Raw genomic sequence first — 25,831 nt, 5'->3', positions numbered from 1 at the left:
ATCACTGCCACTGACCCTCTCCAATCCAAGATCCGCCTCGCCTCCTCAGTCACAGCTAACAGGGCGGTCTCCGTCCCATGCTTAGGACGGAAGCCCGTCTGGGAAACATCAAGGAGATGGTTTTCCTCAAGAAACTGCGTCAAGATGGTGTTGATGTGTTTCTCGAAGATCTTGGTTGCCCATGGGAGCAAGGAGATCGGGCGATAGTTGCTGGGGTTAGCTGGATCAAGGGCAGGTTTTTTCAGAAAGGCCCGTACCATGGCATGCTTCCATGCCAAGGGTACCATCCCACTCAAGATGGAGGAGTTCAGCAACTCCATGAGTGTAGGGAGAATGGCTTTACTGGCCAAAACCAGCGAGCCTGGAGGAGCAGGGTCGCACGGAGAGCCAGATCTTATTTGGTGTGCTAGAATCTCTAATGTTTCCAGATTCAACAGAGGGAAATGGTCTTGCTTATTTTGAGAAGGAGTTACTGTGTCCAAGACCGGATCGGTGCTTTGGGTGGGTAGTTCAGTGACTGGGTCCGGAAAGGAAAGGTAGATTTTGGTGACTTTATGAAAGAAAAAAAATCAACCAGCTTGTTGCATCTGGAGAGAGAGTTACTATTGTCTGCCACGGGCGGAGGGGGCTTTGTCAGAGATTTAACTATTCGATATATTTCTTTGGGCTTAGATTTAGCCAATGTTATTTTCTCATTATAATAGGCTGCTTGTGTAGTTTTTATGGCGAATTTATAGGTCCTAATGGCTTCCCTATAGGTAGCTTTATCGGTGGAGTCATAGGTCATGCGCCATTTCCTCTCCAATCTTTTGCAGATACGTTTTTTATCTCTAAGTTCTTCTGTATACCACGGTGCGGATTTGTTCTGTCTCTTTGACCCAGATAGGTGAAGAGGGAGAATCAGATCTAAGGAGGTGGTGATCCAATTGTTATATTCATTGTTATTCACAGATGGATCATGAGAGAGTAGTGGTCTGGTGGTACTAAGGACCTTCGTCCAATTATCTTCAGGAAGTTTGGACCAGTTTCGGATTTTACGGGAAGTAAAAATAGACGGTGGAGATTTGTATGTGGTCCAAGTAAAGGCTATCAAAAAGTGATCCGTCCACGGTAGGCAGCTGATGGTGCCCACTCTGAGACGTTCGTAGTTGCTGAAGATCGGATCTAAGAGATGACCTTTTTCATGCGTTGGAGAAGGGACCAGTTGCTCTAATTGAATGGCAGCTAAACTCAACATCATCTCTGATGCCATGGTGTCTGACAAATTATCAAAATGGACATTAAAGTCTCCAAGTAAAGTGAAGTTCGAAGAAGAGGTGGCCAAATCGGCAGCCACCGAAGGGAGGGATGTTTGGAATTGTCCGATGGGTCCGGGGGGACGGTAAATGAGAATACCAGTAAAACTGGTATTAGGGGAAAACTCTATCACGAAGGGCAAACTTTCGCAATCAGCAATCGCCTCCGTCAGGCAACGGCAAACATAGCCATCTTTATAAATGATAGCAAGCCCACCACATTTACCCTGAGGTCGATCTAGCCGGACTATCTGGTAACCAGGTGTAAGGGCTTGCACCAGGTCCGGCTGAGAGTCTTGGCTCAACCAAGTTTCGGTCAAGAAGACCGCATCCGGTGTATGTTCTTCTAACAGCAAAGAGATGTCTACACTGTGCTTAGGGAGAGACCTACAGTTAAGCAGAAACATGGAGTAAACCTTTACCTCTGACTTGGTGGTTGTACTGATCAGCTCCGACTTACAATGCGGGCAGAGGCGGGGAATCTCCAATGGATGTATAGAATGACAGCAGCTAGGTGACATAGGTGGACGAAGCTGATGTAGGAAGTCCGAGCTATATAACCTCCTGTCTCCCACCAAAAGGCCAGGGGGGATGGCCCCTGGACCCGGTCGGGCGCAGATGGGCTTACCTTTGGCACGCCTTCGGCGCGCCACCGGCGCGCCCGCTGCGCGGACGGGAGGACATGTGATTTTTTGACAGTGTTGAGGAGGGTGGGAGGCGTCCTGCAGCTAGACTGCAACCCCTCGTCCTCTCAAGATGGCGGCTGTGACCCCTGTCCCGGTCCCTCTAGGTCAGCGCCTAATCGGCTGCACTGGGGATCCGGGTGGAGAGTGTGAGCGCTCCCCCGACTAATTTAAAAATGCACCACAAGTAAGTAGTCTACTTGTAGCCAGCGACGCAAATCATACACAAATACACTCGATAATTTTTAAAATAGAGAAAGCAGATAGAGCCCCCGGCTTCCGCCTCAGGGGTTGAGCAGACACAATGTTAGTCAGCGCGCTGCGAGGAGATCTGTTTTTCTATGGCGCCAACAGCCCTGGTGTGATAATTAAGTAAAGTTAGTTATGTATTTTTGGGCTTACTAGGAGGTTTCACAGAATGACTAGCTGTAGACTTTCTTTTCCCCATATTATTCACCCTGCCTAGTCCAATGTAAAAGCAACTAAATCCTCTCTGCTTTACCACAAATGACACCATTATTTTTAGGCAATAATCTAGAAAAATTCAACTAAACCTCGGTCGTACAATATATAATGAAAAAATGTACTATAGACTTATGTTGCTAGAACCTCCCCTCATTTATATTAAATATTAATGAATTTTTGCATATACCCGATATCCCAATATCATGGGAATACAAAGTCTTACACATTGTCCGTAACAGAGAAAAGTCTTAATGTTCGCACTTGCCTAGAGAGCAAAACCAGTAGGGAGGGCCCAGCCCAACATCCTCTGGGCTCTTGCGGGCTGGCCAAAGCCCGTGGCAAAAATGAGTTGTTCAGTCCGAAAGTATGGAAGGACAGGAGCAAGGGCTAAAGTAGCAGATGCTTAGCTTCCACAGTCGTTGCAGAGCAGTCTCCCACAAAATCTTGACAGGTTACAAAGTTCGATGGCACAGCTCACAGTCAAAATGTCAGAGGGGTGGCCCTTCCCTGTCTCTTCCTGTCAATGATGGGCAAGGAAAGGACCGCCCTTGTCCTGGGCGCATCCGCGCCACGGGGGACGAGGCATCACTTTATAGCGCGATGGTCACGCCTTCCCCCTCGGTAACTGTGAATAATTGCTCTCCGTTGGCTTGGTGTTGCACCCTGGGAAACTGAGTCCCACCAGGATGTAAATGGCAGCGGGTTCAGCAGAACAAGGTCAGTGGCGCCTCAGGAACACTTCTGACCATAGCGCGACCGCCCTCATTCAAATATGGTCACTTTGGTGCAGATCCATTTGTTTAAGATATCGCATTCCAAACTTTTGACTTTGTCATAACTTAAGTATGCACATTGAGAGGTATCGCTTACTGTGAACCTGCAACAAGAAAAAAATAGTTTCAGAGCTTTTCAGAAGTTTTCATTAGGAAATGAACAAATGTTACCAAAGTCTTATACATCAGTAATACTTTCAAATACTATTTAAATGGAGAACTATTCTACAACTTCACCCGCCTGGGAATGGAAGCTTAGCTGAGCAGACACTGGCTCAATGATGGAGTGGACTGCTGGCAACTGCAAGTGTCGAAGTGACGTGGGCTTCCTGCGAAACAAGCCTCAGTCTACAAACCTTTTGGTTTCACACACAAAATTGTGCAGCGGGGGGCAGTTAGTGTACACCTATTTGAAAATCAAGCCATCATAAGGGGATTCATTCAATAGAGAATGTTGGAAGAGTGAAGTGTGAGTCCCTTAAGGGGAAACAACGATTTACGATGGGTCAGCCTAGTAAGCCCCACATTCAAAACACAGGAGCATTGGGCAGCAACACAGATTGAGGTCTAAAATAGCCAACAGCTCTTTGTGAGTGAGCATGAATGACAAGTCAGGGAGTCCAATGTAGGTCTTGGAGGACCTTTCAGTGTCACATGCTCAGGAGACCCACTCACTCACTCGGTAAATGAGGCATTTTTACAATCTTTCACTCATGCTGTCAATACCTACTATTCCCGCCTGATCAGCTGGCAACTCACCCCTGTAGATGGGTCTCCCTGTCCACTTGGCTGTGCATCTCCACCCACACGCAGCTGCCCTTACACTGCCAAAACCCTCTGCCCTTCGTCCTGGGCCCAGCTCCACTGAAGATGGTCCAAACCGCACTTGGTCATTTCTATCCCCACTCAAAACAAGTAACACTTTGTCATGCTCAATCAAAGCCCTTTTCATAAGGACAGGCGATTTCACTGGGCCACTGAACACCTTAGGAAGAGCCTTTCCATTACCTTCCCACACCGTCACATGAGGCTCATTCTCCTTCCCAACGCCTGTAACCCCCGCACTGTCCCCCACCCACCAAATCATCATCCAGCAAAGCAGTTCATGATCATGAACAGAACACCTTGTTCATATAAGCTTGCAGTATGCCATCTACATTCGTGGCGTGAGGCTACCGCAGTCCTCTTATTATTTCTACTAACCAGGTCTGGCTTCAAATATGAAATAAATCTAGAGGTAGGCCAGTGTCTCACAATACCCCGCTCACCACCTCTTCTGCTAGTGCCACCTCCAGAGGAACTAAAAGCACTGTGCTTTCATTAATCAGTGTGTTGGGCCTCCTCCTCCGAAACCAGTAAGGGGTTTGGCATCTGCGAGCTAAGCACTTTGGGGTCTAATAGGATGGCGGACGGATTGCCGCAGCCGGGCCGGCAGTAGCAACCGTCGGACCGCTGGCGGACATCCGCCGGCAATCGCCGGTCCCATCAGCATGACGGTGACGATTGCGGTGGTGAGATTTTCCATCCGCCACTTTTTTGCTGGTTGCAGTCCGCACGCCAGTCTAGCAGGCAGAATGGGACCGCCACAATGGTGCCGGTGCAGGGTCAGGCTCCGCCGGCATGATTATGATGCCCCCCTCCGCCTCTTGGCAGGCTCCATAACTTCCTCCAGTTACCAGTCCTGCTAGCCGGACCAAGTCCCTATTCACCTCTGATGTACCCCGGCCCTATTGGAGTACCCTGTGGTGTTTGCACTACTAAGGCCACACCCTATTTAACCAAGGTCTTCTTGAGAACTAGGGGTCCGCTCCACACTGGTCCTTGCTGCCACTCAGAGAAGGTCATTGGGCGGAGACAGGGTAGAGGACGCCCAGTGATCCTCTCCCACCTAAACCAAGACAAAGGTGGATATAAAAACAGTGGTGAGGCTGGCAGTCCCCTAAATGTACTCCAAATATTCTGCTACGTGTCCTTACTGCCTACAAAACCCATCAGTCTGACTGCGATCTTCAGATGCTGTGTCACCATGAGGGTGTCCCCATCCTAGTGTATGTAGCTCATAGCCAGACCTCTGGTAAAGGTATACCAGAGTGCCGACAAAAGATGCCAATGCTTTTGGATGGTGATAACATGGAGTAAAACATATGTAAAAATGTACCTGCACCTTCTTAAAATGGGAATGCCCAATGTGTTCTCATAAGTTTGACAGAATTTGTCTCCTGAGCCACTGTGAAAGGCAACTTCCCCACTGCCTAGTCTGTGGCAGGCAAACCTAACTGAAACATCATGTGGCCCACACTCTGTTCATGAGGGACCACTTCCATAGAAATAGCCACAAAAATGTGCACAAACACAGTTTTAGTGCTACTATTATAGTGGACTACTTGATGCGTTAAAGTTTGTATTTGTGCATCCAAGTACAGCGTCTTGATTTGTTTTGACCGTATTAGAAACGTAGCTTCTATCATATTTCAGAATTACCAGAAATGCGCTTTCTTTCTTGCTTTCCTGACTGCTGTGGGCCCAGGTCACCCACAGCTATTCTATTTCTTTACCACCCATCTACGTGTTAAATATATAAATGAATTAAACAGGAATTTGTCAGCAGCCTATCCCCGCAATTGACTTCTGTCTTTGAAGCACAGAGAATGTGACAAGTAGGATTCAGGATTGAATGAGTATTTATTTAACTTAGGCATACCATAACTGATCCTTCTACCCGAAGGGTAAACCATCTCCAGCAGCCAGCAACATGGGCAATTATGCATATGCCCCATTTTCCGCTTGATATGAGCGGAGGTGTATATTTAATGGAAAACTCCTTGTGACATAATTGGAGGAGTAAATTAGTGTGAGGATTAACTGCTCTGAACGCACTGAATCTGAGCATTCCATGATATATGCCTAAGGTAACCTCAGAACCCTTTAAGGAAAACTGTTCCATGCAGATAGTCCGCACAGGAAACTTGGCACTGCAGTCGTTAAGTGGGACCTAATCTTGCAGACCTCAAGTGACGCTCCTTCTCCTAATTGTGGCTTTGTAAGCGTAGTGTTCTGATACTGCAGCATATCTAACTAACTGTGACAGTAGAATAAACCAGCTTTCAGGATGAGCGTTACGTTTAGGAAAAAGGCACTTAAACCTGCATACTTGCTTTTACATACTCGGGCTCTGGGCTGCAGAGCACTAAGTAAGTTAGTCTAAGGTCTATTCCGGTTTTAAATTGGACTTTTCTGAGCCTTATTTCTTGTTACAAAGCAGGCTCCTGTCGCAAAACGACCCTTCAATATTAATTATAGGACTACCTCAGTGGGAGGGACTTGCGGGAATGAAGAACAAGATTGATCACAGCGTTAACATAGTGCCTAGTGAGTTTTGTTGATCAGTATTGCTGCAAACACCAGGTGTTACTGTTACTCATTTTATTGGTCCGGCTCTTGGAGCAATAAAAAGAAGAGGGGTTTTTACAGATTAAAGTAAGTGACCTGCAGGCCATAGCAGTGAAGGATTAATTAAGTAAATTGTATACCAACTGCTAAGCATATGTAAAGCCCTCAGCACTCCCCAAGATCCTAAATACGTTTACAGAAGAACAAGTTAGAATAAAAGCAACGTAGCTTCAAAAAGGTGAGCCTTTTTACCGACCCATCATTATGTGGGGTCGCCTAGATAGGAGTGTGAGAGGGATCCCATGTACCTCTTTTTCTAGCATTTGGTACTCCGCACAGATGTATTAACAGTGTTAATATTAAGCAGAGTGTTAAAGAAACGTGCACGTGTGTGCCACACGCTCTGTAGCTTGTCGTGGCATTGTCAACTCAGGATCTCAACTTAAGAGTTGATTAAATGGGCACCAGTTGAATTTCTCTACAATTATTATCTCCAAATAAAAGCAATTTGGATAAAAAGTAATGCATAAATAACACGTTGCATTGCTAAAGAACCATTCATTCTTTCCACCCTCTTCCTACAGTGTGAATTTGTTGTTTCTCCTAGCAAAGAACCAACTGCCTTCTCCAGTACATCACAGACCGGCAAATTCTATAATATGGAGTGAGTCTCATCCATAAGGGTTGAATGCCAGTAAAAAGGTACATGGTAAGCAGTTTACTGTATAAAGTCTTAGGCTCCTTAAAACACCAAAATTGCTAACCCAGAGAAAAGTTGATGCATCTGAGGGAAGGGAGTGGTGAGCATACTGGTAAGGAAATACAAAAATATACAAAACGCATACAATGATTTCATATTCCTGAAGTCACTATTCAGGTGGTTTGTCTCTGAAATGTGATATCAGGTGGCCCAACACATGCATCTACATGTAGGATGATTTTCGGTAAATGATTACAAATGCTCAGTACCGCCAAAAGAGGTGAGCATTAGTAATGTCTGGGCCGGTCAACTTTGACAGGTTGGCCTAACCTGGATTGTATAATGTTGTCCTATGTACTTCGGTTTTGTGTTCGGTATTGTCTTTTGCCATCTGTACGTTTCTCATCCATTGAGACTGCCTATGTGTAATACTGTAATCTAGTGTATCCTAACACTGGTGAAGGCAGCAACTGTTTTGGCTTCACCAGTACTTAATTTGAGGTGCTCAGCACTGACACTTATGACAGTCTGCCACGCGGTGGCACGATTTGTCTCATTTACAAATAAGAACAACATCAGCTGTTTATTAATTAAATACACATAAAATGATCATTACCTGCTGCCAAAGCCATTGTAATAGTTCTGGGGGCATGAAATAGTCAGAATGGTTTCTTTTGTCAGACTATGGTGGTCAGTGGTTGTTTTGGTAGCATTAGCAGGTGCAATGAGTTGTGCAAGCCAAAGTGGCCACCCGACGACGTCCCTGGTACTTATTTTTTATTTTATTTTGTACAACTTGAGCACAGGAACCGCTCTGCATATGTAGAGTTAACATGCAAGAGGGGTTTTCTCTTGCCTGAGTCTTTGTAGCTGTTAGCTTTGTATGACTTTGCTAAAATTTTAAAATCAGTCTTTCGCGCACTCTGCGCTTGTATTTACCTGTTCGGAACCCCCATTGTCCTCCTCGAAGCGCTATCGCCCCCATTGCAGACGATTAGGTACTGCTTGGGGTCGACTACTTCGGGCGCCATCTTGAGTGAGGCGAGGAGCTGGCGAGCGGTCTAGTGCTCGGCCCCTCCCGCCCCACAGGCATAAAAACTCGGTGAAATTCCCACATTCAACGATTAACAGCTGAATGTGAAGGTCTTGAGGCGGAAGCCGGGACCCTGTGCTAGCGTGTGAAGAGATTGTGATTTATTTTCCTTTATTTTTAACTTGCACTTGCACTCGTTTTTAGCCTGACTTTGCTAAATTTTTAAAATCAGTCTTTCACGCACTCTGCGCTTGTATTTACCTGTTCGGAACCCCCATTGTCCTCCTCGAAGTGCTATCGCCCCCATTGCAGACGATTAGGTACTGCTTGGGGGTCGACTACTTCGGGTGCCATCTTGAGTGAGGCGAGGAGCTGGCGAGCGGTCTAGTGCTCGGCCCCTCCCGCCCCACAGGCATAAATGGTTCCCTGGCATCGGAAGCACAGCGGACGGGTGCAGGGGACGCGCCGGCGGCGCGCCAAAGGCGAGCCCATCTGTGCCCGTCCGCGCCAGCTCCGTGCCTAGGGCCAGTCACGCTGCCTGTTTCCATTCCACTCAGAGGCAATCCTGGTCCAGATTCCAGCTGATGGCCTTGAACAAGGGAGCTTGCATTCCTCAGGTACGGTGCAATCTTGCTTCGCCTAGCCACCCCAATTTTAAATGTAATCAATGTACCTTCTCTTTAACCATTAATAAAATACTCCCCCAATCCCCTACAAATGCTCCTCCCACTCCAATACGATCCTACACAGCCGGCTTATTGAACTGCCGCTCTCTACCGTGTCACTCAAGTGACATATGGCTGCTGCTCTCATCGACGTCCTGGGATTTACTCTTTCTCACAGAGACGTGGATTAAGGACTCCTCGAGTCCAGATATTGCCCCGGCCAGGCGTCCGGGCTATCGCCTAATAGGTATAAGTCGCGAGGGAGTGAAGTCCGGTGGTGGAATTGCTGTCATCTTACAGAATCATTTAACTATCACTTCTAGGAAAATCCCCAATTTAGGGCCTATAGAGGCACTCTATTTTTCCATCTCAGATGCCTCCACTGCCATATTTTCAGGTGCCCTGGTATACAGTCCCCCGAGTACCCCCCAGCCTGCAATTGCCTCATTATTGGCGGCCATTGCAGATTTGTCCCTCAAGCACCCTCACTTTACTGTACTAGGGGATTTTAATCATCATGTTGATGTACATGACTGTGCACGTGCTAAAAATCTTTTAGACTCCATGCAAGGCTTGAATCTGACCCAATGGGTCAGTGGTCCTAGACACTCTGCAGGACACACCCTCGATTTAATTTTCTCCAATTGGCTTGACCTTAATGTTCTTCCCCCTATGCCTCTCACGTGGTCTGACCACTACCTGATTCCGTTTGTAGTGTCTATACCCAGGCCGCCTTAGATGGAATCTACCATCAGAGAACAGGGCAGAAAATGGCACAAGGTCACTTGAACGGCCTTGTAGCAAATATTTAGGAGCAGATCTGACCCATTTGCTGCTGATCTTAATGCAGTAGTATCTACTTTTAATAAAGATCTCTCTGCTGCCATTGAGCAAATCGCTCCTATGCAGAACCATACCTCTTTAAGATCTAAACCCTCTGCCCCATGGTTCACAACGATACTAAGGGAAAATAGAAGTAGATGCAAAAAACTGGAGCGTTCATGGGCCCGGTCATATGGATCCCCGCTCGATCCCGCCCCGGCTCAGATTCTGAATGATATAGCTCCGCTACTGATTAAACCTCTGTTAGAAATTTGGAACTCCTACCTGCAATCGGGCCTTTTTCCCTCCTTGTGGAAACATGTGCTGCTGTTACCAATCTTGGAAAAAAACGGGTGCTGACCCATTATGTTTTAGCAACTACCGGCCCATCTCACTTCTCCCCAAGCCAGCAAAAGTGTTGGAGAAGGCGGTACAAGAGTAATTGTCTGAATACTTAGAAACTAACCAGCTGCTTCATGACACCCAGTCAGGATTCAGGCCTGACTTCAGCACTGAATCAGCCCTGCTGGAAGTGTCTGAGTCAATTCGCGAATGTGTGGATAGGGGAGAGGAGGCCATGTTGGTCCTCCTCGACCTATCCGCAGCATTCGACGCCATCTCGCATGACATCTTGCTGAATCACCTTCATGAGGTGGGTATTGGAGGGATCCCGCTGGCCTGGGTGAAATCATTTTTGACGGGCAGATTCCAACAGGTCTCCCTTGGACCTTTTGTTTCAACGGAGAAACATTATATATGGGGTGTTCCGCAGGGATCTGCTCTTAGCCCCCTCTTATTCAATGTGTACCTGATGCCGCTGGCGAAAGTGGTTGAATCTTGGGGCGTCAGAGTGATCTTTTACGCTGATGACACTCAGCTTGTGTTTTCTTTTAAAGATCACACTGAAAGCTCTTTGGCTAATTTTCGCCACTGCCTGGTAAACATCACCTCCTGGATGTCTGCCAACAACTTAAAATTGAACACTGATAAGACGGAGGTCTTGTTTTTTAACCAGAAATCTTCTATCCCCTCCAACATTTGGTGGCCATCTGAACTTAATCCCCCCCCCGGCGCCAGTTCAAGCTGCCCGCAATCTGGGCTTCCAATTTGACACAGCTCTTTCCTGCAAAACTCAAACTAATAAAGTTTTGTCATCCTGCTTTGGAAAACTCAGAATGATAAAAAAAATCAACCCTTTTCTGCCACTTGAGTCCCGCAGAACAATAGTCCATGCCCTAATAACGTCCCATCTGGACTACGCAAATAGTTTGTATGTCGGAACCCCGGCGTATCTCATTAACGGTTTGCAAACAGTGCAGAATTCGGCGGCCAGGCTGATTTGTAACATTCCTTATTGCCACTCGATCTCACCTTATTTGGCCAAACTGCACTCGCTACCAGTGAGATACCGCATTCAGTTCAAGGCTTTGGTCCTCGCCTTTAGAGCTCTCAATGGCCGAGGTCCAGCATACTTAAGGCATAGACTCAGGTTGACACATGCGACGCGGGATCTTAGATCCAACCATCTTCGCCTTATGTTTTGCCCACGATTCCGTCTGGCACGTACGGGTGGTAGGGCTTTTGCCGTGGCCACCTCTAGATTGTGGAATCTACTACAGTTGGAACTCAGATTCCTGACATCAGAGCCTCTGTTTCGAAGGAACCTCAAGATCTAGCTCTTTTCTCTGATCTAGCCTCATCGAACCTTTCCAGCTGAACCTCTCTGGCCATCACATGTTTTCAGCGCCGTGACACCCCCGTCGGGGGTAGCTGAGCGCTTTACAAGTTTCTAAATAAATAAATAAATACCTACCACGTGGAGTGAAGAAAAGTGAGTGCCCTTTGTCTGTTCATTTGCATACTACATCCTTTAAATAATTGCATGTGTGCTGATTTATAAACACATGGCAATATTTGATGTAGCCTATTGGTCAACAATGATAACAATTATGGCATTAGCTGCATATTTGCAGCTGCTAAATACCAACCTGGTGATGGTCCAGCCGCACACCACAAGGTTAGGTATGTTCTATGTGACACGTCAGCACACCAAGAAACTTGATACCCCAATATGTCTCTCTTCTGAACATCTATGCTGAGGTGTGAAGTGACTAGCTAGTCCCCAAGTGAACGTGTCACACTAACTAATTTGCTTTCTTGTTCCACTCGGTACACACACTCGAGGGAGAAAAGGCTAAGTCTGGCTGCACGGAGTCTGTGAGACCTATTGGAAGGCTTGTAAATCCAGGAGTGCTGCAAGGCCTTTGCCTACTTCACATGAATTCAAACTCCCAGTAGAACAACAAAATACTGGAGCCTGGACACCAAGGTTGTTACTCCAACACCCTAAATTATGCTTGATTATTTCATTATGAGAAACTGTGATGTTGGTGTGCCCTGGAATGTCACCAACTCCAATGAATGCCTCACTGATATGCTGCAATAGTATTGTAGAGTGCAGAACTTCTAGTGACGACTAAGGAATTGCTGTTGGCCACTACTGATGGGAACTTGTTCCAGAGTAGAAGAGACTGGGCTCCTGTGGCTAGGATGCAGGCCTTGCACAACCAAGAAAATGTTCACCCTGAAAAGACACAAAAAAGTGAAAAAAATTCAACCAGATGTTGATGAAGATTTACCTTGTGGACTACGACCCACAAGTTCTTATATGGCACCTATTAGTCATAAGTGCTTAGATATTTTTGAAAACCTCATTAAGCAGGATATACTCAAGCTCATTTTCTCCAAGAAACCCAAACAAAGAAATCTATCCAACAAAGAACTTGGGATACTGAAGAAAATTCATCATCAGGATAGCAGACTTTATTTAATTTAGCAATAATCCTCCTACATCAGCAAAAACAATTTGACTAATATCAGAGGCCCATAACAATGCAAACCAGGCTCTACAAGAGCCATTATGTGAAAATGGCAAGGGAATGAAAGGTGTTCCTCCCTTTTTTCGATGGGCTGGCATCATTCTACATACCCAGCAATTGGTAGTGTTCGTAGCAATAGGAGTATAATGTCAAATTTGGTTGAAAGTGTTATTGGGATAGGACATCCGGTGTTTCTTATGATAAGGAAGAGTGAAGTAATAATGTTCCGTGGGGACAGGAGTAGTAGCGGGCAATAGGGTTCGAGCCGGAATCACGCCCTCCATTGTCCAAGGAACTGCTGCCAGTGTTATCAACAATATTATCAGAGTCACAATACACAGAGTCTAATCATTGCTTCGCAACTTAGATCCCAATTTCTGCATCTCGCCTTCTCTGTATCGATACAACCACAGGTCGGAGAGAGATCCAGGCAACACTGAACATGTATCACAATCCCCTCTGAACCTAATTCAGCCGATTCTGTGATCCTACCGTGCCACAGCCGAACCGTTCCACTAATTGAAAACAGGTCCTCCGGTATCTCTATCTGCTCCTTCCCTTCCTTGGTCTTAAATCGTACCTTGTTGCTGAAGGCGTAGTTTGATCAGGAAACAAAAGTGTCTTCGTTCAGAGGAGCAACACTTTTCTGAGTCCGTAAGATATCTTTCAGATCATTTCTGCCTTCCGGCTGGAGAACACTTGCTGGGATTCGCTTGCAGTGAGCGGCATTTATTTAATGGCGTCTGTTGGTGACACGGACAGCAGTTCGAGTCGCAAGCAGGATCTGCTCTGGATTCTTCCAGCCAGGCTCCAAATTCTTAGAACGTTGAAAGTTCTTCAGGCGCAAAAATCACTGAGTTGGAGACCTGGAGCCGGACCCTCTGATTTGTCTGGTATAGCTTCATGCACCTGCTAATGAATCAAACATTTTTTCTGTCAAGTTTTTAAGGTAATCACTCAAAACAGGGTTCTGTATTGCTTTAATTATATTTGGCCTTGGAAGTCCCCATACATTCATAGGCCTATCAAAGACGATCTCGTAAGGAGAAAGTTCAATCATACTATGTGGAATGTAACGAATAGATACCAATGCTAGAGGCAAGGCATCTGGCCAATTAAGGCCCATTGTTGCTTGTATCTTTGCTAGTTTCAACTTCAATGTGGCATTGTACCTCTCTACTAGACCCACTGCCAGATAATTAGCAGCATGACATTTCTGTTTTACCACTAAACCCTTCAGTATGTACTCTATTCTCTGGGAGGTGAAGTGGGGGCCGTATGTCACTCCATAGGTAACGGGGAAAAAACTCCTTTAACAAAATTTTAGCTGTTGTCAAGGCTGTATTGTCTTTGGTGTAATAAGCTTCTACCCACTTACTAAAGGCACAAACCACTACTAGTACATACTTTAAATTGTTACAGCGTTCTAACTGGATGTAGTCCATTTGGAGTGCTTCGAAGGGAACCTGAGGTGGGGAAAATCCATCAGTAGGGGTTGATACTCCCTTCCCGGGATTGTGTTGCAGACATATCATACATAAATAGGCATAGGGCAACTTCAATTTTGACATATCTTTTGACCTCCAACATCCCTCATCATCTAACTCTTCTTCCTTTTGCCATTCTGCCCTTTCTTGTTCAGTGGCTGACTGCTGTATATCCTTAATCTCTGTATACATGTTTTTCCATCTTTCAGCTTGTGATCGTAACAAATACATTTTACTCGTGAGTGCACTTGCAGTATCTCGTGCAATTCACCGTGTTGTATTTTAGAAGCATGGGAGGTTAGGAATCCCTGTTCCTTCCAAAGCCTGCCAAAATTGCGTGCCACACCAAATGCATACTGGCTGTCCGTATAAATATTTACTGATACTCCCTGACTGAGTTTGCAAGCCATCAAAAGGGCAATGAGGTCAGCAGCTTGGGCAGATTTTTGTGGGATACAGGCTGTTTCCACCACTGTCTGTAATGTGGTTATGGCATAGGATGCAGAGGTGGTGCCATCAGGTAATCTTAAACAAGAACCATGCACCCATAATTCCCCCTCAGGATCTAACAAAGGTGTATCTTTAACATCTATTCTTCCTTTAGTTTGTTCTTCTGTTTGGAAAATACAGTTGTGTAAATCATGAGCTTGTTCAGCGGGCAAAGGTAAAAATGTAGCTGGGTTCAATGTCAAACATCTCTTAAGTGTGGTGTGGGGTGCCAAAAGCGTAAGTTTGAATCCTGTGAGTCTAGCGCTAGTCAAATGTTGTGTCTTAGTCTGATTCAGGAGTGCATCTACAGAATGTGTTACCATAACCATAGGTTTGTTACTCAACACTATCCCCTCAGATTGTCGTATAGTGATGGCTGTGGCAGCAACCGCTCTGAGACAGCCTGGGAGTCTTTTGGTCACTGGGTCTAATACAGCTCAGAAATAAGCACAGGGACGATGCTTATTACCATATGGTTGGGTCAACACTGACAATGCACATCTTTCTTCCTCATGTATATATAATATGAAAGGCTTAGCATAGTCTGGAGTGCCTAACACTGGAGCAGAACAAAGGGAGGCACGAAGCTGCAGATATGCTTCCTGACATTCAGATGTCCATGGTAAAGGAGAGGGTAATTCTCTAGTAACAAGGGACAAAAGAGGTTTGATGATAAGTGAGAAGTTCGGGATCCACTGTCCACAGTAGGAAGTAATACCAATAGGTGCCCTGACTTCTTTTTGAGTATTTGGAATAGGAAGTTTTAGGACAGTTTGGATACTGTCTTTAATCAGAGTGCGACCTTCCTTATATAAGAGGTGACCCAAATAAGTGACCTCAGACTAACAATATTGCAGCTTATTAGATGCGGCAAATATGTGGAACTCTCTCCCCCCTTACATTTGGGCCCTTGATGACCTCTTGCTGTTCAGGCGTGCCATCAAGACTTTTCTATTCGCTTAGCCTGTATTATTCTGCTTTGCTGTTGTTTCATTTTTTTGGCTTAATGACTGAGTTGTGTATTTTGTACCTTGCAAAGCGCCGGGACGCCCCTTTGCTGGGGCAGCTGAGCGCGGTATAAGTGTAGATAACATAACATAACATAAAATTCTTATAGACTTTATGTCCCTTAACAGCAAGCTGATGCAATAGGGAAAGAGTGGCCTCTTCACAATGCTCAACTGTGTCTGCTGCCAACAAAAGGTCATCAAAATATTGCACAAGGGTAACTACTGGTGGCAAAAGAAGTTCATCCACCTGTTGTTTAAGTGCCTGACAGTAAATGCTAGGACTTTCTGCATATCCCTGTGGAGCCCTACAAATTCTAAATGAGCAGCCCGTAATGAACATCCAAATAGATATCTGTTGTTTTCATGTATAGGAATAGAGAAAAAGGCGTTCTTGAGGTCGATAGCGGAAAATACAATGACTTTAGGTGGGATTAATGTCAACAAGGTCGTAATACCAGAGACAACATGATATTGAGGAATCACTATTTTGTTGACTTCTCTTAAATCAATCACAAATTGTTAAATCTTATCCCCTGTTCCATCGCCCCATTTTAGGATGGGAAGAATGGGGCTACTGCATACATTAAAGGAAACGTATAGTTTCTTACCTGTCGGTGTAGTTTTGCAGCTTGAAGACTTTCTGGATTCACTATTCTGTGCATTATTCTGCCATCTAGTGGTTGGGTCCGGAATTGTAGTCTTTTCTCTTTTTTTTCGTGGCACAGGTGGGCGCTGACATCCCACCATTTGGTGTCCTTCGTGACGTTGGCGCACTTCTGGCGGAAGCTCCCACCTTTGGTCACTATCTTCGGATTCCTTTTTTTTTTTCTTGTGTAATTGTTTTTCCTCTTATTTCTTAAGTCTTGTTCATCTTTAGTCCCCTTCCTCCTTTCTCATCTTTCTGGCGGAGGAGGGTGGGTTCGCTAGTGAATTCAGAAAGTCTTCAAGCTGCAAAACTACATGACAGGTAAGAAACTATACGTTTTGCAGGGTGAATCTTTCTGGATTCACTATGCTGTGTATAGACTTTGTAGCGGTTTGTCCTTATTGTGGTGGCTGGTAGGAAGTTGAGCACTGGTTACTGAAAATGTGCTGTAAGACCTTCTGTCCCACCTGCGCTCCCTTGTTCATTTGTATATCCACACAGTAGTGCTTCGTGAAAATGTGCACTGAAGACCATGTTGTAGCTTGGCAAATGTCTTGAATTGGTGTGTTAGCTAGAAACTCAATTGTTGCTCCTCGTTGAGTGAGCATGAGCTGCTCCTTCTAACTGTTGACCAGCTTGTTTGTGGCATAGCTGTATGGTTTGTGCAATCCATTGTGCAATGGTATTCTTGGTAGAAGGTCATCCCAAGAAACTGCTTGCGAAGGTAACAAAGAGCTGCTTTGTCTTTCTGCACTCCTTTGTTCTTTTTATGTAGTGCATCACTGCCCTTCTGGCGTCCAGTGTATGCATCGCTGTCTCTGCGCTTGTGATTAGTTTTTGGAAAAACTAGGTATTTGGATTGTCTGGCTAATATGGAACTGGGACACCACCTTTGGCATGAAGTGTGGGTCTGTTCTCATTACAATCCTATCACTGTGTATCTGCAGGTAGGGTTCTTGAAGTGTTAGCGCCTGCAACTCACTTACTCCCAGTAGTGATGAGATAGCTACTAAGAAGGCCGTCTTTAGTGTGAGCATGTGCAGTGTAACCTTGTGCATGGGCTCGAATGGTGCCTTCATCAATTGTGTCAGTACTACGTTGAGGTTCCATGCTGGTACTGGCATTCTGTTCGGAGGCGCGATCCTCTTCGCCCTTTCTAGAAATCTCTTCACGACTTGGGAGGTGAAGAAGCTCTCCCCCATTTCTCCTCTAGTATATGTAGGCTATCTGGTTTTAGGTTTAAACCTATAATTACCGATGAAACCCCACTGAAAGGAAAATAGCCATCACTGGTGTAAAATTATAAACACTGAAAAAACACATTTGCAACCACAAACTAAGTGCCATTCAAAGAAAGGAAAAGATAAGAGAAAGAGTCATTTTTATTTCTTCCTGAAGGGTGCCAAAACAATATAACTTTGTTGTACAAGGCAGCAGCCAGAAAGACTGGGCTAGCATTATTCTGCTTGAGTTTTGTTGTTTAAGGATGTCACTAAAACATTGTCTCTTCTTACTTCTGCTTTTTTCAGTTTTGTGGTCTTTGGTCTAAAAATGCAATGTTTAGAAGCATGTTTTGGGTCTTATTTAGTTATTTTAAAAACTGTAGAGAATCGGAAAATATCAAAATCATACATGGTATTTTGGTTACATTTGATGTAACTGATAAGTAAAAGGGCGGGTTTCAAAAGAATCTTTCCCAAATTGTACAATCACATTCACCCGCAGACAGAGAATGGGGAAATCCTTTGATACATCAGTCCCCTTTTCTAGCGAGTCAGTATTGAATATAAGTGAATTGCCAAACACCCCAGGCTTTAAACATCCAATGCAAGGTGTAGTGACTGGTATAAATGTAAAGAATGTTGTCACCAAGCATCCTAGATAGTAGTGAAAACAGGACACCAGAGGTTTGGTAAACGTGGAACGTAGTGTCACTTGGAATGCTGCTGAAAAAGTTTCTACCAAGTTAAATAAAGATTGTAGTGATATTTTTTGTATTTGCAGTAATTCAGCTACGTATAAAAAAAAGTTGTATGATGGCCTGTCAAAATCGATACCTGAGCTAAGGTGCTTCCCTGTCACTTGCTAGATGGTATGCTGAAAGCAGCTTTACAATCTACAGAGTTAATGAAGAATGCTATTGACTTTTTAGTCCATTCTGGTGCACTGTTTTGTTATGCCCAGGAACTAAAATGCTAATATTTCTCATTTTGTGCTTTGTGTGGCATCAAAGAAAGCCATCCTAGCTGTGTCATTTAGCCTGTGGTTCTCAGCCCTAGAGGCTGTGAATGCCATATTATCCATGTGGCGACCATTTACAAACTTTTTGCCTAGTGATGATGCTAATGGCAAGAAATGTGATCTTCGGTCACATATTGATAGTGAGGTACTGGGTTTTTCAGAACCGGTACTGATCCGGTAACCCAGCGGTGTCAGGGGCAACACCCAAAGACCTCGAGTACTTTCCTGATTCAGACCACAGAAACACGAGTCTTCTAGGTGAAGTCAAAGATCGAATTTATTGGCTGCAACCAAGTAACAAGCATCCTAGAAGTACAACAACACGGTGTGTATATTCTCAGGAGACTGCTCAACATTACAGAGCCAGGCTTCTCTTTTAATACAGAATATTAAGCTTCAGGCAAACATTCTTAGATTTACAGTACAAACATTCTTGGATTTACAGTGAGCTATTCACATATTTTCACTACAAAGAGAAAGCAGAGTCATGATGACAAGTCCACATTTCAGTGTGTCCAGTTCGTAATAAATTACCCGGCAAGGCCCAACATTTCCATCAGATATCAGTGTACCCTCAATAAAACCGGGCTCCTCCTCATCATAAAGCAAAAGAAGAGAAAAGAGCAGGGACAGGTGTGAGCAAGATTTGGGCGGGGGTGTGTGTGCGATGGGAACAGTTTATGGACTGTTGTGCTTTGATGCTATCTCGTTCGGCCACTGGGAGAGAACTGACCAAACAGGTTTTGGCTTGGGGTGATGGTTCCAGCTAGCCCAGGTCACAGAAAAGTCAATTAAGGTGTATGTATCCTTTGATATCGAATTCAGCTGTAGTTACAAGCCTATGTGAAGGGCAACTCACAAAATGGCTGCCAAGCGTAAAATGGAAGCCAAGGGTTCAGGACGAGAATGGCGATTTAGAGGTGAAATCGCCACTCGAATATGACGCAAATGCTTGTACATGGTGTACTAGCCATTATCGGTCTTTTGATATAAAAATCGTCATGCTATGACAAAGTTTGTTGCACGAGTCCAGAATTTTCAGAACTACAAACCCTCCTTTTGCCCTTACATAGGCAATTTAACCTAATCTCATGCTAATCTGAGTCCAGGTCTATATTCCTAAAGTCATTGAGATGTTGCTGTAACATCATTCTGGTACTTAGTTTGTCTTTTGACACAGGCTTCCTTACACATGATGTAGCACAGAGGCCACACATTGCAGGAGCGCACTGCACGCACAGACAGAACAGGAAAAGAATGGGTAAGACCATCCCAATGACCACCAGAATTTTCCATCCCCAGCCGGATATCAGTTCCCAGAACCATCCCATAAAAAAACCAATCCCCTTTATCCATATGAATAGATTCGGAAATTTTATGCAGTTTGGAGATGGCTTGGTACACTGTTGGAGCGTTATCTGGAATAAAGACACAGCAACTCGATTGGATCAGTTTATATACCCCACCTCGGTCTGCAAGTATGACATCTAATGCGACCCTGTTCTGAAGGGTCATAAGACGATCCGATTGGAGCTCAGCAGTCAAGTTACTAAGGGCACCAACAGTTTCAATTACAGTGGATTCAACCACCCTTGCTAATTGCCTTATGTTTCTGCTGTTAACCATCGGTCCCCAGAACGGCAGAAAACCCTTTGCGAAATCCCCAAATTCTTGTCCTGCAGTGTCTTCATTATTCAAGACACCTCTAACTATCCTAGTCTTATGGTAATCTGCCGCTGCTGTGTAGGTGGGAGGCAACAGGAACGAAACAAAGCATGTGCCCAAAAAGTCAGGGGGCAACCATGTATAGGCTCTATCATGACAGATGAAATAGGTGCCCTTAGCTGCTAAAAACGTAGGGGAAGTCTGAGATGCAAAAACATACGTTTCAGTACAGACACTCTTCCCTAACTGAGCTCTGGGATTCTTGCCAGTACCTTGCAGACACAGATGACCCTGATGGGGTACAATCCAAATCGGGGAAGATCTCTTAGCTTGCTGTTTCTCACTCAGAGTAGCTCCATATCCGGTCACGTTCCATCCTATGTATACTAGCGTCTCATCTCTCGGGATAGTCTCATAGGAAATATCTTCCTTAATCATATCTACTATACCCTTAACTACAGCACTATTCTGAGGATTGTCTGTTACAGAACGTAGGGGGTAGACTTCATGTGCATAAATGAACATAGTCCTGTATGCCCACACAGAACCATTGTGACTGAATGGCAGGACAAGGTAAGGGATACCTTTATCCGTTGTGTGAGGCATAAGACGGCACACCCAACAGTTAGTCGTGTTCATTACTAGTTGGTGTTGGTGCAAGAGCTGAATGAAGGAGTTATTAATAAACTCTAATCTCCTAGCTGACTCATGTTCAGAAAGGGGTTGAAAACAATGTGCAGAGATAGTAGGAGGAGGTATGGGCGATGTAGTCGGTGCAAAGGTCACTTGTAAAGAAAACAGTACATATCCTATTAAAAACATCATTGCACTTAATAACAGGAAAATGCATAATAATAAAAAACGTTTCTTTGTCATCAATCCACATATTCTTGTTTTAAAGTTCACAGCTTTGGCAGATCTCTCCATTTTGAAAAACTCCATCCTCTCTATAATGTTGCCCGCGATGGGAGGTTGATTCTGCTAAGGAATGCTTCTGTTGATTTAGGATTCAGAAAAGGGGGTGGTGATGAACAGAGTGTCTGAATTAAGCAGACCACTCTTACCCAGTCCAAAGATCAGGGCTTGATCCATCACCGTTATTTATCTCACTGCACCATCCCAGCTCAGAACCTGGCTATATGCAAATCAGTCTGTCCCTGGCCCAGTGCATCATGGGAACAGGGCAGACTAAACTACCAAGCCAATTCTTTACCAGAAAGGAGACAAGCTACCGGGGACCGGTTTCTGGCATTTCAGCCGTCTTCGGCCCGGCTTGCTTGAATCCTGATGGTGCAGTGAGAAAGGGACTCATGTCTGAGTATACCCTGCCACACTTATAGTGGCCAAAAACGATTCAGAAAAGGGGGTGGTGATGAACAGAGTGTCTGAATTAAGCAGACCACTCTTACCCAGTCCAAAGATCAGGGCTTGATCCATCACCGTTATTTATCTCACTGCACCATCCCAGCTCAGAACCTGGCTATATGCAAATCAGTCTGTCCCTGGCCCAGTGCATCATGGGAACAGGGCAGACTAAACTACCAAGCCAATTCTTCACCAGAAAGGAGACAAGCTACCGGGGACCGGTTTCTGGCATTTCAGCCGCCTTCGGCCCGGCTTGCTTGAATCCTGATGGTGCAGTGAGAAAGGGACTCATGTCTGAGTATACCCTGCCACACTTATAGTGGCCAAAAACGATTCAGAAAAGGGGGTGGTGATGAACAGAGTGTCTGAATTAAGCAGACCACTCTTACCCAGTCCAAAGATCAGGGCTTGATCCATCACCGTTATTTATCTCACTGCACCATCCCAGCTCAGAACCTGGCTATATGCAAATCAGTCTGTCCCTGGCCCAGTGCATCATGGGAACAGGGCAGACTAAACTACCAAGCCAATTCTTCACCGGAAAGGAGACAAGCTACCGGGGACCGGTTTCTGGCATTTCAGCCGTCTTCGGCCCGGCTTGCTTGAATCCTGATGGTGCAGTGAGAAAGGGACTCATGTCTGAGTATACCCTGCCACACTTATAGTGGCCAAAAACGATTCAGAAAAGGGGGTGGTGATGAACAGAGTGTCTGAATTAAGCAGACCACTCTTACCCAGTCCAAAGATCAGGGCTTGATCCATCACCGTTATTTATCTCACTGCACCATCCCAGCTCAGAACCTGGCTATATGCAAATCAGTCTGTCCCTGGCCCAGTGCATCATGGGAACAGGGCAGACTAAACTACCAAGCCAATTCTTCACCAGAAAGGAGACAAGCTACCGGGGACCGGTTTCTGGCATTTCAGCCGTCTTCGGCCCGGCTTGCTTGAATCCGGATGGTGCAGTGAGAAAGGGACTCATGTCTGAGTTTACGCTGCCACACTTATGGTGGCCAAAAACTGGGATGGTGCAGTGAGCTAAAAAATGGTGATGGATCAAGCCCTGATCTTTGGACTGGGTAAGAGTGGTCTGCTTAATTCAGATACTCTGTTCATCACCACCCCCTTTTCTGAATCATTTTTGGCCACCATAAGCGTGGAAGGGTATACTCAGATGTGAGTCCCTTGCTCATTGCACCATCAGGATTCAAGCAAGCTGGGCCGAAGACGGCTGAAATGCCAGAAACCGGTCCCCGGAAGCTTGTTTCCTTCCCAGTATAAGAATTGGCTTGGTAGTTTGGTCTGCCCTGTTCCCATGATGCACTGGGCCAGGGTCAGACTAATTTGCATATAGCCAAGTTCTGAGCTGGGATGGTGCAGTGAGCTAAAAAACTGTGATGGATCAAGCCCTGATCTTTGGACAGGGTAAGAGTGGTCTGCTTAATTCAGACACTCTGTTCATCACCACCCCCTTTTCTGAATCTGTTGATTTAGGGCAACTCCCTTAGACCAACCAGAACTGTCGACCTAACGTCGCCAGCTGCACCCCAAAGACTTTGGGCAATCGCGGCCCTAGCAGCAGAACCCGGATGGCGGTCCGAAAAAACAAAAATAAGCAAGTTTCTCAGATGGGAGAGCTGCGCTTTCAAAAATAGTACTTGGGGGAAAGAAAAACTTTTATTAGTTCACTTTTATTAGTTCGTTTTTCTTGGCCTCAGATTATACCGTTGTTTTCCTGGTATTGTATGGTCTTGAAACAAGACTTCAGTTTCTGTAGTGTCCAATCGGGCTGACGGTGGTACAGCTGGTTGCAAATATTGTCACTCTTGTTCAGTAATTGTTCCTTTTACATGGGCATCACTGAAAGGTACAAATCGTGGCACAGATTCAGTCTCTGAGTCAGCGACACCCTCCTGGACCCACCGGTCATAGGGCAGAGGCAGAGGGATCCGTTTGCAGTGGATCCCGTGGATCCAGTTCTTCTTTCCTTCCACACGAACGGCTGATCTTGTGGAAAGAAGGATGAGGTGTGGGCCGGTCCACCTGGGCTGTTCGTTCTTTGTTCGCTGAAAGTTTTTCACCAACACCCAGGATCCAGGATCGATTTGATGTCCTGGAGCTTCAGAGACCGGAGGCAGAGAGTCATGGACCTGTTGGTGTAAAACACGCAATTTAGCCGTCAATTCGTACAAATAGTCAAGCAAAACAGGGTGTTCTATTTCACTAAACTTGGTGGGTCTTGGCACCCCCCATTTGTTGGCTGGGCGGCGAAGACAATTTCATAGGGACTAAGTTTCACTCTTGAATGCACGGTCATTCTGGTGGATAGGAGTGCTAAGGGCAGAGCGTCAGGCCATTTAAGACCAGTGCACGCTTGAATCTTGGCCAATTTTAGTTTTAGGGTGCCGTTGTAGCATTCTACTAATCCAGCTGATTGGGGGTGGTTTGCAGCGTGGAACTTCTGTCGGATGCCTAGCCCTTCACATACTCTCTTCATCACTTGACCCACAAATTCACTCCCATTGTCACTCCAGATCATTCTAGGCATTCCAAACCTGGGGAAGAATTCTTTGACAAGGGCTTTTGCTGTGGACAAGGCAGTATTGTCCTTTAGGGGATATGCTTCTACCCATCTTGAGAAGGCACAGACAACAACGAGTACGTATTTTAAATTGTTGCACCTCTCCTGGTGTATAAAATCCAGCTGCAAAACCTCAAACGGATACGTAGGAGGTGCAAAATGACCAGCTGGAGTTGGGGTTCCCCTACCAGGATTGTGTTTCAGACATACCATGCAATTTCTGACCACGTTCTCTGCACACTTGGGGATTCCAGCATTTTGCCATACTGGAGCCAACAACTTGCAAATCCCTTTCACGCTGATATGAGCCATTCCATGAGCCATTGTAACCACTGCAAGCACGTACGCATCAGGTAGCAACCACCTCTGATGCTCTGACAATTCAACCCAACAGCCATTTGCATCCATTCTACCCGTACTTTCTCTCCATGTGTTCAACTCTTTCTCTGTAGCCTCAGATTGGATCGATTTCACACTCTCCATCGTGTCCTCACACATTCCAACATCACCAACCCATCTTGCAGGACCTGCAACATACATTCGGCTTGTCACCTTCCTGGCTGTTCCTTTTGCGACTTCATCAGCAAATGCATTCCCACGACCAACATCATCAGTCATCTTCTTGTGAGCACTACATTTTACAATCACAACTTGTAGAGGCAAGGTCAGTGATTCAAGAAGCTCATTCACCAACTGACCATGCTGGATCTTGGCTCCATGCGCAGTCAGAAACCCACGTTCACGCCACAGACGTCCAAAACTATGAGCCACACCGAAGGCATACTGACTGTCAGTGTACACATTTACTTTCATTCCTTTTGACAACACACACACCCTTGTAAGTGCAATCAATTCTGCCGCTTGAGCTGAGTTATGTGGAATACGTGCAGTTTCAACGACTGTATGCAAAGTAGTAACAGCATATGCTGCAGTCGTGTCACCATGCGGAAGCTTGAAGCATGAACCACCCACCCATAAGGTACCATCGCATTCAACAAGAGGAGTATCTTGGAGGTCTATTCTCCCTTTCGTCTCTTCTTCTGTTCTAAGAAAACAATCATACTGTTCTCCAGCATTCTCTGCCTCAACTGGAATTGGCAACAACGTGGCTGGGTTTAATGTGCTGCATCTTTTGATGTGCACATGGCTCGCTAACAAAGTTAGTTCGTAACCTGACAATCGAGCACTAGTTAAGTGCTGTGTCTTGGTTCTGTTCAATAATGTGTCCACTGCATGTGGAACCATGACCACTAACGTGTTATTCATCACTAAACCCGCAGACTGTCGAATAGAAACAGCTGCTGCTGCTGTTGCTTTTAAACAACTTTGCAATGCTTTAGCTACTGGATCCAAAGTTGACGAAAAATATGCACATGGATGCTGTTTGTCTCCAAACAACTGTGTCAACACTGATAATGCACAACCCTCTTGCTCATGGACATACAACGTAAAGGGCTTACTGTAGTTGAGGGTACCCAACACAGGAGCCGAACATAATGCTGTGCGCAATTCAGAAAAACTTTTCTGACACTCTTCAGACCAAGGCAAAGGATTGGGTGTATCTTTATATGTTAATGCCACCAATGGTTTGGCCAGTAAAGAAAAATTTGGAATTCACTGTCTACAGTAAGATGTAATACCC

General features: G+C 45.4%; 1 protein-coding gene across 1 annotated transcript in view; it reads right to left on the bottom strand.

The window, feature by feature from the left end:
* Nucleotides 1-2,579: 2,579 nt before the first annotated feature.
* Nucleotides 2,580-25,831, bottom strand: part of LOC147700911 (uncharacterized) — a 140,834-nt gene continuing 117,582 nt past the window's right edge. The window contains exon 5 of the mRNA XM_086929768.1: nt 2,580-3,320. Coding sequence (XP_086785894.1) covers nt 3,206-3,320 — 115 coding nt within the window. The 3' untranslated portion in view covers nt 2,580-3,205. The remainder of the gene's footprint in view (nt 3,321-25,831) is intronic.

The sequence above is a fragment of the Lissotriton vulgaris genome, chromosome 7 (assembly GCF_964263255.1).
Source record: "Lissotriton vulgaris chromosome 7, aLisVul1.2, whole genome shotgun sequence".
Taxonomy (NCBI): domain Eukaryota; kingdom Metazoa; phylum Chordata; class Amphibia; order Caudata; family Salamandridae; genus Lissotriton; species Lissotriton vulgaris.
The sequence above is the reverse complement of the archived record's forward strand: the minus strand, read 5'-3'. Positions and strand labels throughout refer to the sequence as shown.